This window comes from Lissotriton vulgaris, chromosome 2_1 (genome assembly GCF_964263255.1).
Source record: "Lissotriton vulgaris chromosome 2_1, aLisVul1.2, whole genome shotgun sequence".
In the NCBI taxonomy this organism is placed as follows: Eukaryota; Metazoa; Chordata; class Amphibia; order Caudata; family Salamandridae; genus Lissotriton; species Lissotriton vulgaris.
In genome coordinates this window covers 1,906,297,238-1,906,315,611 of record NC_141687.1, presented here as the reverse complement: position 1 = coordinate 1,906,315,611, position 18,374 = coordinate 1,906,297,238, and the positions used below count along the sequence as shown (strand labels likewise).

The following is an 18,374-nucleotide window of genomic DNA, read 5'->3' as shown; positions in this document are numbered from 1 at the left end:
ATGCAGACGCCTACAACGGCAGGTGAAGTTGACTGATGCCACCTATCGGCCCGCAAGGGTACTGCTATCAAAAATCTTCCGGATCCAACTTAATGCCTGGAAGTTCAAAGTTAAGGAATCTGCAGCTAGATCATGTCTCTACTACATATGCAAAACGGGCGCGAAAAGCTCTTCAGCATCAAACACATTGTTGACGCCTTAAAATCATCAAAAGTAGCACTGAGCCACTGCAAAAACAATTACAGCCTATTCTTGAGCTCTTGCAAGACAAGGGACAAAAGACTATTTTTGTACTCCCAGACACTGGGACACTAGGCACCAAACCGCCACCACCTATTTCCCTTATGTTTCCCAAAGGGAAGAAAATATTTGAGGAAGGTGTTGCCGGGCCTGAGCCAATCCATCCACCAAAGAAGGACAGAGGCACAAGCCCCATCTTTTTCCCTCCTTCTACTCATCCTCCTTCTTTTCCTTCACCTCTGCTTTCATCTTCACCTTCTCTTCCTTTTTTTTTTTTGTTGTCAAAGATATTTTTATTGATTTTTTGAAAACAACTCATGGCACAGTCCGCCCATGTTCCCACATAGGGGCGACCAGATCAAAAGCCTACAGGCAAACAAGCTAAGAAGGAGCCCAAAGATCTAGGTTCACTTTTCTCGTTTCCAATGCACAGACCCATTGACAGGATACAGCTTCAAAGAGTAATAGGTGTGCCAGTAAGTAACTCTCAGCAGCAATGTCAATAGCAGAGGTCTGGGCTTCTACGGCCCTGGTGAGGAGTTTGTGCACAAATGGGTCCTTCATGGGATAGAGGTTAGTGCTCCAAAGCGGTTATGGATTGCCCCTTGGGCTCAAAATGGAGGCATCAGAAAAGAAACACTGATCGCAACCATGAGGTAAACAGAGAAATGAAAACCCTCTTCAAACCCCCCCCAACCCCCCCCCCCCCCCCAACTCCCCCCCAACCCCGCTCCCCCCTCCCGGTGGTGGCGTTGTCCATGATTGGTGTCGCAAAAAAATGGTTTACTTAGAGTTGGAAAAGATGTAGAGTCTGTACTGTGGGGGGACAGACCACTGAGGGCAACTCGCGGGACAGGAAGGCGACCAGTGGGCCCCACCTAAATTCAAAGTTCTTGAAGTCCTCCCGGAAGATGTCCGACATACGCTCCATACTGAGTAGCTTCCAGAGGCGATAATGCCACAGGGACATCGCCGGGGCTTCTTTTTTCTTCCAAGCCGCCGCGATAGTGATTATAGCAGCCCCTATACAGAACCACATAATTCTTTTGTCTGCCCTGGTTTGGTGTTCTAGCATAGGGTCTCGGACCCCCAAAAGAGTCTCAGCCATGGAGGTCGGTATAGGGTAGCCTAGCAAGTCCTCACCTGTGCTAGTATTTCTTCCCAAAAGGGTCTAAAAGAGGGACAATCCCACCAAATGTGTTGAAAGTCGCCCAGGAGTCCACACCCTCGCCAACACCTATCTGATGTCCCTGGGAAGATTCAAGCCAGTTTAGAGGGGTACAGGTAACAATCAGTAATCGTCTTTAAGTGTGCTTCCCGCAGATCAGCAGATTGATTAAATTTGGAAATATCGGACCATAGATGGGACCACTCCTCGTCAGTAATGTCTCGTTGGGCCAACCCCTCCCGCAGTGTCCTGCATCGCGGCCGCGGGGACGCTGTTGAGGATAGCAGGAGCTTATATAGGAAGGAAATGGCACCCTTCATGCTTGAAGATTTAACTAGGAAGGATTCGAATTTGGTGAGGGATCGAGTCGCCCCATCCCGTATCTGGGGACCTAGGGCCCAGTGTTGCATCTGAGTGTAGTGGAAGCGTTCAGAGTCTCCTACCCCATAGTCTCTCTTGCAATTGTCAAATGTGAGGGGATCATAATTGTGAAACAGGTGGGTCAAGGGTAGACAACCGCCCTCCCTCCAGGTATTAAATGGCCCTTCTTGGAGTGCAGGGGGGAAAGCCGGGTTGAAATGGATAGGGGTAAAGGGCGAAGGAAAGGAAGACCAGCCTTCCAGGGTCGCCACCGAGTCCCAGACCGTCAAAGTGGTACGTGTCAGGGTGCTAAGGTAGGCGTTCTTGGGCCTGTCCCGCTTCGCGCGCCAGATAAGGTCCCAGATCGTCCTGCCCGCCACACTACGGTCCATATGGAGCCAGTGCTTCTCGGATTCCTCCTGGGACCATTCTACAAGAATTCTAAGCTGGGCTGCCCTATAGTAAAGCTGCATGTCAGGGAACCCAGCACCCCCCTCTCTCTGGGGACGTCTAAGCACATGGAAAGGGAGGCGCGCTCGCCCTCCCTTCCAAATAAAGCGCAGGATCATTGTTTTCACCTTACCAAAGAATTCCCTGTCCATATCTATGGGAAGTGACTGGAATAAGTATAACAATCTGGAAAGGAGGGTCATCTTTACGGCGTGGATACGCCCTAACCAAGAGAGGAAAAGTGGCCTCCACCTCGTGAGCTCCGCTTGGATGCTATTCAGCATCGGAGGGAAGTTGCTTTGTACAATTGCTCCACCCTTGGCGTAAGCTGCACTCCCAGGTATAGTAGCGAAGAGGGCGCCCACGCCAGGGGTGACAGTGTCTTGAGGTGACAGGCCTCCATCAGGAGAGAGTAATATTGAGTATGTAGGATTTAGTCAGATTTACTTTGAAGCCGGCCACTTTCTCGAAGCGGCTCAGTTCTGTCCTTAGGTGCGGGAGAGACGTACTTGGATTGGAAAGGGACAAGAGAACGTTATCCGCGAAGAGTGATATTTTATGGGATTCGCCTGTGAATGGTAGGCCCTCAATTCCCGGGTGCTCTCTGACGGCGATAGCTAAAGGCTCTATACTAAGGGCAAACAGTAAGGGGGATAGGGGACACCCCTGCCTAGTGCCCCGGGAGTGATAGAAGGGAGCAGACTGGATGCCATTCACTGAGACTCTAGATCTCGGGAATTTATAATTGGCCTGAAGAATTTGTATCAATGTGGGGGAGAAGCGAAACGCCTGAAGCGTGGCCATAAGGAACTTCCAATCAACACTGTCGAAGGCTTTTTCCGCATCGAGCCCGACCAGGATGGCAGGAATTTTAAATCTGTTAGCTTTTTCAATGAGATGAATGATGCACCAGGTGTTGTCGTGTGTTTGCCGTCCTGCTATAAAGCCTGACTGGTCTGGGTGGATACTTAGCGGCATAAGGTTGTGTAGTCGTGTTGCTAGGATCGAAGAGTAGAGCTTGGCGTCGATGTTTAAGAACGCTATAGGCCTGTAGGAGGCACAAAGCGTGGGGTCTTTCCCCGCCTTAGAGTTCACGGATATCACCGCTTCAGCCATAGATATCGCCGCGTCCCCATCGGAGGCCATTAGGTTGAACAGCCGGACCAGGTGGCGACCAAGGTCGGCTGCGAAAGTTTTATAAAAAAGTACAGTGTATCCATCGGTGCCCGGTGCCTTGTGGGGTTTCAAAGCTTTGATAGCGGAAAGCACCTCTTCTAATGTGATCGGGCCGTTAATTCATCATTCCAGGCCTGGGTGACCTGTGGAATAGGCAGGTGTCGAAGAAAGTCCCGCTGAGCATCAGGGTCTAAACCGTCTGCAGAGTACAGCGCTTTATAAAAGTCTCCGAACAGATTAGCTTTGTCTTCGTCCTTGTGGGATAGCGCCCCCGAGGGGTCCTGAGGTGCCGGGTTTTTAGGAACCCGGTGGTGCCAGGGGATAACACCCGAAGACCTCTGAGTTCTCCCTGTTCCGTACCACAGAAACACAGAGTCTTCTAGGTGAAGTCAGAGATCTAGTTTTATTGGCTGCAACCAAGTAACAAGTGTCCTAGAAGTACAACAGCACGGGATGTAGATTCTCAGGAGACTGTTCGTCTTTACAGAACCAGCCTTCTCCTTTTATACAAAAATAACAGCTGCAGGCAAGAATTCTTGAGTTTACAATACGGTCATATACATATTTCCACAATAATGAAAAAGCAAAGTCATGATGGTAAACCCACATTTTCGTGTGTCCAGTTTGTGATGGATTACCCAGCCAGGCCCAGAACTCCCATCAGATATCGATGAAACCCCAATAAAATCGGGCACCTCCTCATTGTAAAACCGGCCATAAACAAGAAACATGGACAGGTGTATGTGTGTGGATAACATGGTTTGTATGTAGTGAATGGTTTATGGCATGTTGTGCCTTGATGCTATCTTACTCTGCCAGTGGGCGAGGAACTGCCCGAACAGGTTTGGCTGGAGGCAGTGGAGTCAGCTCGGCCAGGTCATAGGGAAGTCAGCTTAGGTGGACGTGTCCTTTCAGATCAAACTCGGCCTTAATCAATTGACTATATGAGGGCAAGCCACAAGATGGATGCCGTTCACAAAATGGAGTCCGAGGGTTCGAGACGGAAACCATGATTTAAGGGTGATAGCGTCACTCAATCGGGACGCAAATGCATAGGGATAATGTCCTAATCATTACCGGTCTGCCAATACCAAATTCGTCAGGGTACGATGATATTTTGTGACACGAGTGTTGGCCTTGGTACTATATTATAGCAGGGTCCTGATTTTCAGAACCACAGTCCCGGATACCACCTATGTACTCCCGCTCTCGTTTGTCGCGCAGTTGCCTTGCTAGGTGTTTCCCTATTTTATTGCCTTGTGTATAGGATAGATTCCTTAATTTAAGGAGAGTAAATTCAGCTCGGTTATTATAAATAGCCCGCAGCTTGCCTCTGATGGCTGTGAGGCTGCGAAGTGTCTGTCGGGTGGGTGTAAGTTTGTGGGCCTGTTCGACCGACGCCAGTTCCTCCTCCAACAGTTCCCTTTCCTTTGATCTTTGCTTGTTTAGGGCGGAGTTAAACTCTATGCACTTGCCCCGGAGCACTGCTTTAAGGGTGTCCCAATTATTATATTCAGTGGTGTCTTCCGGATTATTTTGTTCATAAAAGTCCCTTATGGTCTCCCGCAGGAGGGTACATGACTCCTTGTCTCGTGCTAAGGATGCTGGGAAATACCACCGGGCCGGTGAGGGGGCATTGCCAAGCCAGGTCATGCAGATGGAGTACAAGCTGTGATCGGACACGGAGATGGGGAATATCTTAGCTTCCCTCAGCCTGCCCTGTAGAGATTGGCTGGTGAAGATGTAATCTACCCTAGAGTAGGAGTGGTGTACGTGGGAGAAAAATGAGTAGTCTTTGGTGTGTGGATAGAGGGCGCGCCAGGTGTCCAGCAGGCCCATGTCGTGAATGAGCCCTTGAGTGTCAGGATGGAAGGAGCCCAGGCCAGAGCGGTTAGTGTGCGTGCTGTCAAGGGAGGGGTGCCAAACCAAGTTAAAATCACCCAGTAGAAATAAAGGGCCCTCAGCAAAGTCTATCACTTTACCCAAGAGAGTGTGTAGGAAGTCCTTCTGCCCGCTGTTGGGGGCGTAGAGCGTAACAAATGTGCACAGCTTCCCCTTCAGCCGCCCCTTGACCATCAGCCATCGACCGTCTTTGTCATTTAGTATGCCCAGTGGTTGAAAGTGAGTGGAAGAACGAAATAGGAGTGCCACCCCCTTGTGCTTGGAAGGAGCGGAGGACTTATAGATAAGCGGGTACAACTTATGTTTCAGGCGGAAGTCCTCAGTATTTATGGGATGAGTTTCTTGGAGTGCAAGTATGTCTATATGGTGGTCTAGGACGTACTTCCAAACTTTCTGCCTCTTCTGGGGGGAGTTGAGCCCTCAAACATTCCACGTGCCTATTGTAATAGGCATTGCAACATGGAACCCAGGTTATCTATGTGGAATTAGGTACTCAAGCCCTCAGGCTTACATCTCACGTCGTGACTTTCCCCCCCGTTCCCCAGGGGCCGACCGTCCAGCGCTATGTCCGTCCCCCCCCCCTCGTGTTGTAGTGAAAGGCTCTGCGACTTCCCAGCCAGTCCATCTTCCCCCCATCATTCTGCCCATGTGGGTTATCCGGCACAGATGAAAGTGGGCTGCCACCACCGGTTTCCCCCCCTCCCTCTTCCCCTGAACTAGAAGACCTCCCCCTTCACCGCCCCAACTCCCTCACCCACCCCACAATCCCCCCCAGAACTGTCCCTCATAACTTTTCCCGTAGTCTCGGGCCTATCAGGACAAGGTCCAGGTCCATAGAGTGTCAATGTAGGTAAGGACATGGCTGTGACAGACTCTTTGGCCCCCCGACCCCATCTCCCCAATGAGGCAATTGCATGAGGGCAAACCCCTGTTCAGGAGCACCTTACTGTTTAGCTGCTGTGATGTCCGCCACCTCCTGCACAGCCGCCTCTTGTTCTTGGGCCGTCACAAGGGGATCCGGCTTCCGGAAGGTTTTGGGGGAGCGTCGCCTCCGCACGGTTTGCCAACCGTCTCCGGATCGTCGAGCAGGCCCCTCCGCTGATCGGTGCGGTTAAGCCCCTCTGGAGTCAGTTTCCTCCGGTGGGTCGATGTCCAGCACCGCGCACGTGTCTCGAAGGGATCTGAGTTGATGAAGTGTCCCCTTCCATTTGAAGATGAGGTGGAACGGATGGCCCCATGTGTAAGGCACGCCTTTGTCTATTAGGAAGTCCGTAGCTACCTTGAAGGCTTTTCGCTTCTGCAAGGTGATGGCAGAGAGGTCCTGAAATAGGGCTACCGGGTCTCCCCGGAAGGTGATCGGATGTCGCGCTCGGGCCTCTCTCAAGATGCGCTCCTTCAGAGGGAAGTCCGGGAGAAAGGCCAATATATCCGGAGGGGGGCTTCTGCCGGGCCGACCCTGTGGGCTCGGTCGATCCGGATTTCAAAGTCACCTGGCTCCCCCATGATCTCCCGGAAAAGGTCTTGTAGATATGCGACGATGCTGTTCCCTTCAGATTTCAATGGAACTCCCCGGACCCTTATGTTATTCCTTTGGGACCTATTCTCGAGATCCTCCGAGTGTGCTTGGAGATCCACTTGCTGGTCCTGTAGGCGCAGGATTTCTTGTTGGAGTCGTTCCACTTCCATGCTGCGGGACTGGTCCGCCTCTTCCACCGCCGCTACCCGCTCCCCCAGGCTGTCCACATCCCTTTGTAGCTCTCGCTGCTGACCGGCAAGCTCTTGCTTCAAGGTCTGAAAGTCGTCCCTCAGGGTGTTTAAGAGGGAGGCCAGAAAGGCCTTCGTGATGGGCGCAGACCTACAAGGAGATCACAATACTGCCCCTGACCCTTGAGATATTTATGATACAGTTCCACTGGATGATACAGATCCTAATATCTACCCATCACCACCAGATAATACAGCATCTTATCATTATCTTATCAGTAGGGCTGTCGCATACCATAAGGTAACCCTACACACAAGGATGATTTCCTGTTAGAAACACTTAATAGTTCACAAAAAACAGCTCTGTCGCTCCCTATGCTTAAAGATATTTTGTCTTCTACACAAAACACATTTTAGCAGCCAGTTAAATCTAGGGTAGTCACCCCGCAAATTGAAAAAAAGTATAAAGCATGCCCATTGGACCCTGACTAAATTAAGGTTCAAGTCACACCAGATTCATTAGTGGTACACACAGTCAGGAAAAGAGCAAATTCCCAAGGCACAGGAGATGTGCCTCCTACTGCTAAGGAGAGTGGAAAAGATGATGCCACAGGCAAGCACATTGCAGCACAAGCTGCCAACCACATGCGTACTGCAAATTCTTCTGGACTACTCTCCAGATATAATCGTGCCACATGGGACGAAATGCAACACCTCCCTATTCAGTACCAACAACGTGGTACACAATTGGTGGAAGAAGGCAGGACTTTATCTAATGCTGCTATATGGACCCTGGATTCGGCAGACACAAGTGCCCGCAAGGTCAACACCATTGTCCTTATCAGGTGCAACGTATTGCTCTATTCTCCAGCTTTAAACCAGCTGTACAACAACACCTGGTCAATTTACCCCTTTTTTTTGGTAAAATCTTTTTATTAAATAAACACACAAACACAGCAGCAGAGCTAGACCAACGCATTTAAGACATAGGACTTCATTACATATCTTAATACACCATATCGGCTCAGACATCAAGATCAAATCACAGGTCCTCGTCGTGGACAACCCCAGTGAATCTCGCCTCTCCTGCATGATCCCCGTGGGCATGGGGGGGTTTTACATAGATTACCTCTGTGCACGTTCCACTTCTCCCAAACCTGGTCCCATTTCCGGGGGCATACTCTGTTTTACAGACCTCCACCTCCGCGATCAAGCACCATTCCATATCCCTTTCCCACTCAACTAAGGATGGACTCTCCGCCACTCCCCAGTTCCGAGCAATATTACGCTTTGTGATCATAGGACCCATAGTGGTCCAAAGCCGCTCAGCACGATTCAAGTCAGTCGCCTACCATATATTCAAGAAGCACAGGTCAGGTGATACCCGGACGGCCCCTCCACCGGCAACGTTCATGCGTTGAACTTTTGCTTCCTAATGCGGTTGGCTCCTAAGACAGTCCCAAATAATATGGTAAAAAGTGCAAATATCCCCACATTGCCATCTACACCCTTCATCTACAGTTTTGCCCATTTTGATCAGTGTTGGGCATGTGATGTATTATCAATGGAGTGTTTTTATTTCTACCAGTCGCAGTCACGAGGTGACGCCAGTGCCTCCCGCCAGCCCTCTTCTTCTAAATCTCATATATCAGCCTGACAACGCTCACGTAGTTTAAGAGCGGGTCGGGTAAGTTATTAATAATTGTTATGGCCTTGCAGTGCATGCATTCGGATAGGAGCCTATCCTTCAGTGGCGCGGCCTCCGTAAGTCCTCACTCACCGCGACCGACCCCCCCCCCTGAGAGGGTGTTGTATTTGTGAGTTTCTGGAAGACTTCTGTGTTAACTAGTTCGTATTCTTACTGAAGTGTAGCAAATTGAGTTATTTTTCTTTGAGCCCAAAGGTCACTAACCCTTGTGATGCATATAGTGTCCCATTTGTTAAAGAATTGGTCAATTTACCCTTTGATGGCCAAAATTAATTTGGTACACAGGTGGATGAAATGCTAGAATTTTGTTTAAAATAGGATACGGACTGCTAAAGCAATGGGGGCACTACAAACATACCTACACCGTGGTTCCTTTTGTAGGGGTCAATACAGGGATGTAGCCAGAGGAAGTTCCTGCACTCACTCTGGCACTGGCATAAATAACAGGGCTCCTATCCAAATCAATTTGCTAGTGGATCTTTCTAGAGTCCGTGGAACCACTAACAAAACTCCCGCCCCTCCAAAACAGTGACCACCGACACCTCTCCCAGCCACATAAAACTCCAGTAGGGTGGAGGTTACACAATTTCTATCTACACTGGCAAAACATCACCGCAAACCAATTATAAATTTAATGACTAATACCATGACGGAAAACCAGCATTACAGGTAATTAAATATTCCTATGATTAAAAACCATCACTTTGGTAATTTCTGGTAATTGTAATTATTTACAGAAGCCAACACTCAATGATGTGTTCTTTTCTTTTTCTTTAGACTAGTGAATCTGAAAGCATAAGCCCCAGAAGAAGAGGCCAGAGTCAAAGGAAAATACAGTAGGTTTTCCGAGATGAGGTGCTGCTATTATTAGTTTATTTCATTCGTCTATGTTGACTCCAATTATAAGGCCGATAGTGGTCCTCATTATTTTTGTCTTCTTTACATGCTCATGTTGAAAGAGTTTTTCCTGCCCATTGGCCAAATGGAAGCAGTCGTCAGCGACTGAATTAAGTCACTTCTGTAGTTAAAAATGTTTCTGCCATTGTTTAACTACTGGTTTATGACTGCGAGCATGCAGGGTTCTGGAGCGCACATCCTGTTATGCAGATCACATAGCTACTTGTTCATGTACCATTTAGCCTCTTGAAAATCTACGTGCAGTTTTTTAGGTTTTTTCTAACTGAATAAAACATGCAGCTGTGCTGCCTTCTTTTTTGTCATTACATATTATCGCAAATATACAGTAGTCATATGGCATTCACAGTATATTTTATGCTTTGTATCATTCCCCCTCGTCGGAATGGGAGCCTCGGTAAATAAAAAATACCATAGCTATAGTTACAAAAGAGAAAATTAGGCCTAGGCCTCATCTCATTTTGTAGCTTATCCACCTCTTTTTGTAAAAGAGACCAAACTTTCTGCAACAACCAATCAGAAGAGCCTCACCCCATAGAACCCTCCTGAGAGAGCCTCGGAGCCTCAGATTTTCTACCGCACGTTGTGCTAAGGGAGTCTCCACTGGGCTTTGCTCAGTTTTTCTTCTACAACTTCAAAACCAACTTTTTTCTTTCAAATGTCGGATAAAGAAAAGGCCTTGTTCAAGACTTGTGCTACTTGCTCTAAAAAGCATCTGTATGTAGATGACAAGCATGCAGATTGCATTTATTGCTTTTACCCAGACCACAAGGCTACAGAATGTAAGATCTGCAGGACCTTCTCTACTAAAACATTGAGAGACAGAGATGGGAGGCTGTTAAACTGGCTTCAGAAGATGAAGTCTAGAAAGGAGATTGTTTCCAGCGACAGTGACGAATCTTCTTCGGCTGCCTCATCAAGGAGATCTATAAAGAGGGGTAGGTCATCCCCTTCTAATTCTGCTGAGCCTCCTTCAAAATCCACTCAAAAGATCTCTGATAGGTCTGGTGGTTCTGATCCCCTAAAATCTCCTCACCGAAGGTGTAAAGGAGAAAGTGGGTGTGAGTGCTGAGGTGATTTCTTCTCAGAAAGGTTCCCTAGCGCCTTCTGTTACCTCACCACCTTCTGAGAAATCAAAAGGTTTTAAGAAACCTGCATCTCTGCCTCAGGATCCAAAAGCTGTGAAGAAAACCCGCTCGTCGACGGTGGCTTCCACAGGTATGTCGCCGACGACGGTAAAATGATTTCATCTGCTTGTTCGGCCTCGTCGACGAGACCGTCTACGACGGCGTCGACGACGGCAGCTTCAACGTTGACGATTGGACTCTCTGCATCGTCGACGAGATTGATAACCTCGACGAAGATGACGCCAACGATGGTGTCGACGACGAAGACCACGTCGCCGACGTCAGTGGCAATGACGACGACAGCTTTGATTCCGACGACTAGCTCGTTGACGGTGCCGTCAACGTTAACACCTTCATCTACGGTACTTTCGTCAACGACGGCTCAGTCGACGGTGATTCAGTCGACGACTGTCCCGTCGACGGTGGAAAAAGTACGGATTTTAATTAAGACGCCAGATATGACGTCCCCACAGAGGGTGACACCCTTCCCTCCTGCTTTACTGCTGGATTAGTATAACGGAAGAGGAAGAGGAAGACGAGGATGACGGTCCTTATGGGGCAGCTCCAGGTCAAATATCAGGACTCTGATTCTGATGGATACTAGGAGGAGGAGGTGCGTTGTGCACCTCCCAGAGAAAGGATTCAGGAACAAGGTCAACAAGGTATGGTGGCAATGCCTTCTTCGCTCATTACAGATCTACAAATGATGCTCATGGACTACAGGAAAAGGTTTCCTTCACAAGCTCCGGAAACCAGTCAAATACCGCCTTTACCATCATCAGCGGTGCCGGAAGCTCGGCCACAGCCTCAAGAACCTGAGGTGGTTCGTCAGCCATCAGGCCTAGTTCATGCAGGTCGAGATGATGATGATGATGATTCCTCGGATGATGGAGGAAATGTACCAGAGGTGCCTGATCCGGATAGAGAATGGAATGAGTACATAATTCCAGATCCTCCTTCGCCGGCTCCAGTGTATTCACCGCATGCTGACATAGGTGGTTTCCATAACCTTACGGAGCGAGCTTTAAAACCGTTTGGCCTGCCAGTTACTAGGACTCAAATGGACTGTTTACTTTATGATTTCAAGGAACCATATAAAAGATCCGTCCACTCTTTTTCTATCATAGAGCATGTGTGGTCCGAGGGGGTGAAAGCTATGCAATCACCGGCAACCGTCATTCCAGTCTTACCACAACTTGAAAAGAAGTACAGGGCACCGGATGGTAGTCCTGCATGTCTAGTTAGCCAACCAAGACCGGACTCTGTAATCTCCCAGGCGGCCCAAAGAAAGTCTAAAAACCCAGCATCTCCTCTTGCCTCTCCACCAGACAAAGAGGGTAGACGCCTGGACAATGTGGGGAAGCGATTTTCATCAATGTCGAGTCTCCTGGTTTGTGCCGCTAACGCACTCGCAATTTTAGGCCGATATGATTGCCAGATGTCGTGCGATATGGCTCCGTTTGTAGACCAGTTGCCAGAGAGTACTACGAATGAGGCTCGGAAAGTCTTGGAAGAAGGTGAGTGGTCTACTGCAGAAATAATAGACTGCGCCATGGATATGGCTACGACGGCTTTTAGAGCCCTGGCAGGTTCGGCTGTCCTTAGACGACAGGGGTGGCTTTGGGCGACTTGGTTTCGCCCTGAAGTGCAGAACAAAATTTTGGATATGCCCTTTGACGCGGATATACTTTTCGGAAAACATATCAATGAGGCCTTGCAGGACATTAAAAAGGACACTGCCAAGTCCTTAGGCACTCTTCAATGTCGTAAGGTGCCTTTCCGAGGAGCAAGGGGAAAGAGTTACAGCAACAGAGGAGGATACCAACAATGTTATTCCTCATACTCCCAGTCGTCACAGTCCTACAGACACAAGTATTCTCAGAGGCAGGGTCAATCTGCTTCTTTCTCTTGTCAACAAGGGAAAACCTGTCTAGGTCGCCAGGGCAGAGAAAATGCTAAGCGACAATAGCGGCCTCCTGGCTCTTTCTACTGTTCCTACCTTTCCGATTACATCAGTGGGGGACAGGATCTCTTATTGCCTGAAGAACTGGAGTATCATTAAATCAGACCAGTGGGTCTTGAATATCATTCGGAGTGGCCACACATTGGAGTTTCAACACCTTCCTCCAACCAGAGCTCCTGGCGCCAGCGAGTCAAAACATCTACGACTTCTGCATCTCGAAGCCCACCAACTCCTCATCAAGGGGGCAATAGAACCGGTTCCTCAATCCCATCGAGGGAAAGGTTTCTATTTCAGGTACTTCCTGGTTCACAAGACAGAGGAGAAATGGCGTAGGCAAGAGCCACTTTCAATCCAAGGTGCTTCCTTTTGGACTCAAGTCTGCGCCACAGATTTTTACCAAAGTCCTTGCTCCAGTAGCGGGTTCCTAAGAAAGCAATCTCTAGAAGTCTTTCCTTACCTAGACGATTGGCTTATAAAAGCGCCATCCTTCCAGGCAGCTTCTGTAGCGGTGTCAAGTTGCATCCAACTTTTCAGATACCTGGGCCTTTAACTCAACCAAGAGAAATCAGTCCTTCTTCCATCCAGGTCAGCGAAGTTTCTAGGAGTTATCCTGGACACGAATCGCTGCAAGGCTCTTCCAACGGAGGAACGTCAGAACAGGCTTATGCGATCAGCTCGTCTCCTGTAAAAGACGAAATCTCTTTCAGTCAGGCTTTACAAGTCCCTGCTAGGATCGATCTCATCCTACATACCATTGATTCTGCTCTGCAGACTTCAAATGCGTCCACTGCAGGAACAGCTGGACAAGCAATGGTGCCAGGCGAAGGGCTCGTTCGACGACAGGATAACGGTAACACCAGCAATGAAAGAAGCATGCAGCTGGTGGCTGGAAAAGAACAACCTCTCGAGGGGTTTAACCTTCAGGCTTCCTCCATCCCCCATGGTTTTAACCACAGACGCCTCGCTGGAAGGTTGGGGAGCTGTTCTGCAGGAATTACATGTGAGCGGTCATTGGGACCCAGGTCAATGCAAGCTCCATATCAATCTATTGGAACTCAGGGCTATTCGCCTGACCCTGCAGGCCTTTCTGCCACATATTCAAAATCGTGCTGTGCTGGTCTGCACGGACAACACCACGGCCATGCACTATATCAACAAGGCGGAACGAGATCCCTGGTTCTGTCCAGAGAGGCTCAAGAGATTTGGGACTGGGCGATTCCCTACAACATCACTCTTACCGCAGAGCACCTCGCTGGTTCGCTCAATATCATGACGGATGCGCTGAGTCGCCAAAGATCGATCAGTCACGAATGGGAATTGGACCAATCCATTCTCGACAACGTCTTCTCCGTCTGGGGCACCACGACAATAGACCTATTTGCAACCCCGGAGAACGCCAAATGCCAGCTTTACGCAAGCAGGGATCAGCATCTGGGGTCCTTGGGGAATGCGCTTTCGATTGCCTGGTGTGGCGCATTTCTCTACGCCTTTCCTCCAATACCCCTGATCCCGAGACTGATCAGGAAGATCAAAGCGGAGCCCTGCAGAATGATCTTAATTGCACCAGCGTGGCCCCGACAGTTCTGGTACACGGAACTCCTCCTACTTTCTCGGGAGCAGCCAATTCACCTGCAGCCTGTTCCGTTGTAGTGTAGTTCCTATTTTCCCAATTGGCTCTGTGCATTGGAATAACCTAAACAGCAGTTTAGACGTAGGACTGAGGTCATCTAGGTCTCTACTGACTGTTAAACTTAATTAGGTTTGCGCCAGCTAGCTCAGAGGTCACTGGAAACTTTCTCGGATGAATAGGGAGGGATGAACTTCCCTGGCTCAGACAAGAAGGGATTCAGTTTCCGACAACCGCGTAAACATGACAACTTTGCTCCCTCAGAATAAGAGTGTATCTCTAGAGTCGTATGAAAACAATAGACAGCTATTTCACTCAGTCAGCAGTGCATACTTAGTTTCACCAGAATGCAGAGAAATAGAGAGACGGGCGTTTTTCAATAAAAGGTGTTATTTATTGAGCAGTCTTCTTCCTCATGCAAGAGAAATGAATTGCCTCAATTGCAATACTTAGAGTAAAGTAAAGTGCGTACAGTAAAAGTAGTATTATGAAATAATACTGTAAAAGCATTGATATGGTTTCTTAGCCATATGATACTTTAAAATGGATAAAATATATACATACATAAATACATTGACTAACGTACTCAACTGGTGCTTCTAACTAAGCCTACCCCGGTGTACCTGACCTAAGCCTAACACATGGGAGGGGATGAGTAAGTAGCAGTTTAAGTTAAGTTGGTTAGGATAGTTTTGCCAAGAATCTGCATCAAGAATTCTCTTAAGGGTTTAGTCAGCTCCGTACCTTGGTAATAGAATGTGGGAGGTCTGGTATCTCTTTCCTCAGGACTCGATATTCCAGCAACCCGCAAGGGTAGGCTGGAAACACCGGAGCTGGATTTTCTCGGCTGGAGAAAAAGACAGCGTCTCTCTCAGTGTGTCAAACGGAGGTGGCGGCTTCCGTGGGCTTCTCGCATCAGCTGGGCTCTCGGGCAAGTAGATGGGCGCTCTGCTCCAAACCACCGTGTGTTTGCTTAAGGCAACTGTTGGTATTTTATACCTGGAAGGTGCCGGATTTGACGTAAGGTTGGACATAAGACGTCACTAAGAACTAACAGTTCTTTCTGGACTCCAGGAGTTCTTGTTCAAATCAAAACAAAAGCAGGGGGTTTTTCCCGGGCTGCTGGCGGCTTGGTTTGTTTAAAGAACGCGTTGTGCTTTCTAGGAGTCGATGGGTTTAGCCGTGCTGTGCTTTGGACTGCATGGGCTATTACTGAATATGGATCTGATTCTTATGCCTTTATCAGGATATTATTGATTATAACCTCACAAGGGCATAAATCGGGAATATTGAATTAGGGTCCTAGATATAAACACGACACGGTCTCTGCTAACGATGTCTCGGGGTCAGTTTCTCCATCCAGATCCGAGCTCACTCCAATTGACAGCGTGGCTCCTGAGTACAGAGAATTTCAAGATCTGAACCTCACCAAGGAGTGTCAAGATATTCTGTCTCAAGCCCAAGCTCCAAGTACAAATAAGACCTACAGGGCTAAGTGGAAGAGATTTTGTCTCTGGTGTCAGATGCAGAAACTTCACCCTTACACTTCAGCACCGCATCAAATTTTGCCATATATTCTTCATCTGGCTAAGTCAGACTTGGCTCACTCCTCGGTCAAAGTACATCTGGCAGCCATCTCGAGATTCAGGCGGATGTCTTCGGGTCCTTCGCTTTGGTCAGCAAGGATTGTGAAACAATTCCTAAAGGGCCTGTTCAGGGTTTTTCCACCGGTCCAGCCTCCTCCACCGGTCTGGCAGCTTAATTTGGTTCTGGATCATCTGATGAGAACTCCGTTGAATCCATTCATAGAGCGGACCTCAAATTTCTATCATGTAAGCTGGCTCTTCTGTTAGCTTTAACATCAGCCAGGAGGATTAGTGAGCTCCAATCGTTAACGATCGTAGAACCTTTTCCACAATTCAAGAAGGATGTTAAGATTCTGAGAACAAATCCTAGGTTCATCCCGAAAGTTCAGTCTGAATGAGCCGGTGGTTTTAAAGTCTTTTTTCCCACGACCTTCAACACCAGCTGAGAGGTCTTTGCATTCTTTAGATACCCAAAGGTGTCTGAAATTTTATCTGGAACGCACCAAACCTTTCAGGAAGTCTTCTCAACTGTTTGTCTCTTACAGTGCTCCGCGGAAGGGATTTCCGCTGTCAAAGCACAGCATTTCTCGTTGCATTTCAAATGCTATCCAGTTTTGCCATCAGGAATCGGGCAAACCACTTGAAAGACGAGTACATACTCATTCTACGAGATCGGTGGCGTCCTCTGTGGCTCTATTTTCAGGAGTCCCTATCAAGGACATCTGTAGAGCAGCTACGTGGAGCAGTACCCACACCTTCACGAAGCACTACTGGCTGGATTCTTCCATGAAGGATGATGCAGCTGTTGGGCAGGCAGTCCTGAGGAATCTTTTTCAATGAGGTGAGCTTTCCCTACAATCCCTCCTTCCTGTATTGCACATTTTGTATCACTTGTTGTTTTTCCCTGCTATGGTGACATTTATAATTTATTTACTGTCAGGTTTACTATGTTACGAGGTAATGGTATTCTTGTAACAAAATGTGCTTTTATTGCTTACTGCTTGCTACTCTGATACAAAGCATGGGAATCTATTAAAGTTCCAATACTGGGGCAAGAAAACAAGTTACTTACCTGTAACTTTGGTTCCACAGCATTGGTAACTTTCATAGATTCCCATGCGCCCACCCTCCTCCCCTGGGAAAGCTCTGCCTCTTTTTTTACTGTGATGATTGCTGTTACACAACGCCTACGAAAATCTGAGGCTCTGAGGCTCTCTCAGGAGGGTTCCATGAGGTGAGGCTCTTCTGATTGGTTGTTGCAGAAAGTTTGGTCTCTTTTACAAAAAGAGGTGGATAAGCTACAAAATGAGATGAGGCCTAGGCCTAATTTTCTCTTTTGTAACTATAGCTATGGTATTTTTTATCTATCGAGGCTCCCATTCCGACGACGGGGAATGATACAAAGCATGGGAATCTATGAAAGTTACCAATACTGGGGAACCAAAGTTACAGGTAAGTAACTTGTTTTTTTTATTATAAACAAGCCAATAGCACAAAATGAATTGGTGCAGTTTTATTTCTGTGTGGTAAGTTTAGGCAGCGCTAGCTGAACACCCATTTATCCACAGTTTTTTTTAAAGGTTTCTGTAGATGGTATTGTGTGACAAGAATGTTTGTCCATACTTGTGTACCATTTTGTTGTGATGGTGATTTTTTCTTTTGTGCTCCTCTGTTTTTATCCTGCATTATTGCAATATGATTTTGTTTTGGACTGTGCTTGTTATGGTGTGTCCTGTTTAAACTACTTTGTTGTGTTTAGTTTGTTTTAATTGTGCTAGATGGCTTTGTGTATGTTATTGTTGGTTCCGTTATTTTCTTTAGATAAGTGAACAGATTCAGCTATATTTCCAGCCAAAAGCTGCACTTGCCTGAAAGTTAGTGGCAATCAACCATTTACCACTGTCCAAGGTGATAAAATAGCACTGCTCCAACTCAACTATTTAAAGCACAAGTCATCCCAATACTGTGGTAGGGAGCCTATCTTATATTAGCATGTGCAGTGCTCACTTTGCAACACAACCCTCCTTTTTTTAGCATTGGTACTTATCCTATCGGTCTTTTATTGAGCAAAATCGCTATGCTTGTGGCAGCCAAAAGGCATCTTCTTAGTCTTACATGTGAGCAGTCGTCATGTGCGTTTGCTAAAATACATTTGTTGCGGAATGGTGTATGAATTTTAATAGTATGATGAAGTCCAGTGTTAGACGGTGCCTCTCCAGTACAGTCATCAAGGCCATAGTAGTCTATCAACCCTTGTTCATTTTAAGGCACACCAGGGGTAGAGTGTTTTCTGAGTAATTACTAGACCGGTCAGCCTTGGGGTGGCCTTCCCCCACACTTTTTGCCTGCTTGCCTCCAATTTTGCTGATCTTGTTTTTGTTTGCCTTAGGACTCTGTGCACTATCCCACTGTTAACCAGTGCTAAAGTGCTTGTGCCCACTCCCCTTA

At 47.8% G+C, this 18,374-nt stretch overlaps 1 protein-coding gene across 1 annotated transcript in view; it reads left to right on the top strand.

Annotated features, from left to right (window-relative positions):
• The window catches only part of CHD2 (chromodomain helicase DNA binding protein 2), a 1,340,517-nt gene that overhangs the window by 291,725 nt on the left and 1,030,418 nt on the right, over positions 1-18,374 (top strand). Inside the window, exon 4 of the mRNA XM_086956769.1 lies at positions 9,486-9,544. Coding sequence (XP_086812895.1) covers positions 9,486-9,544 — 59 coding nt within the window. The remainder of the gene's footprint in view (positions 1-9,485; positions 9,545-18,374) is intronic.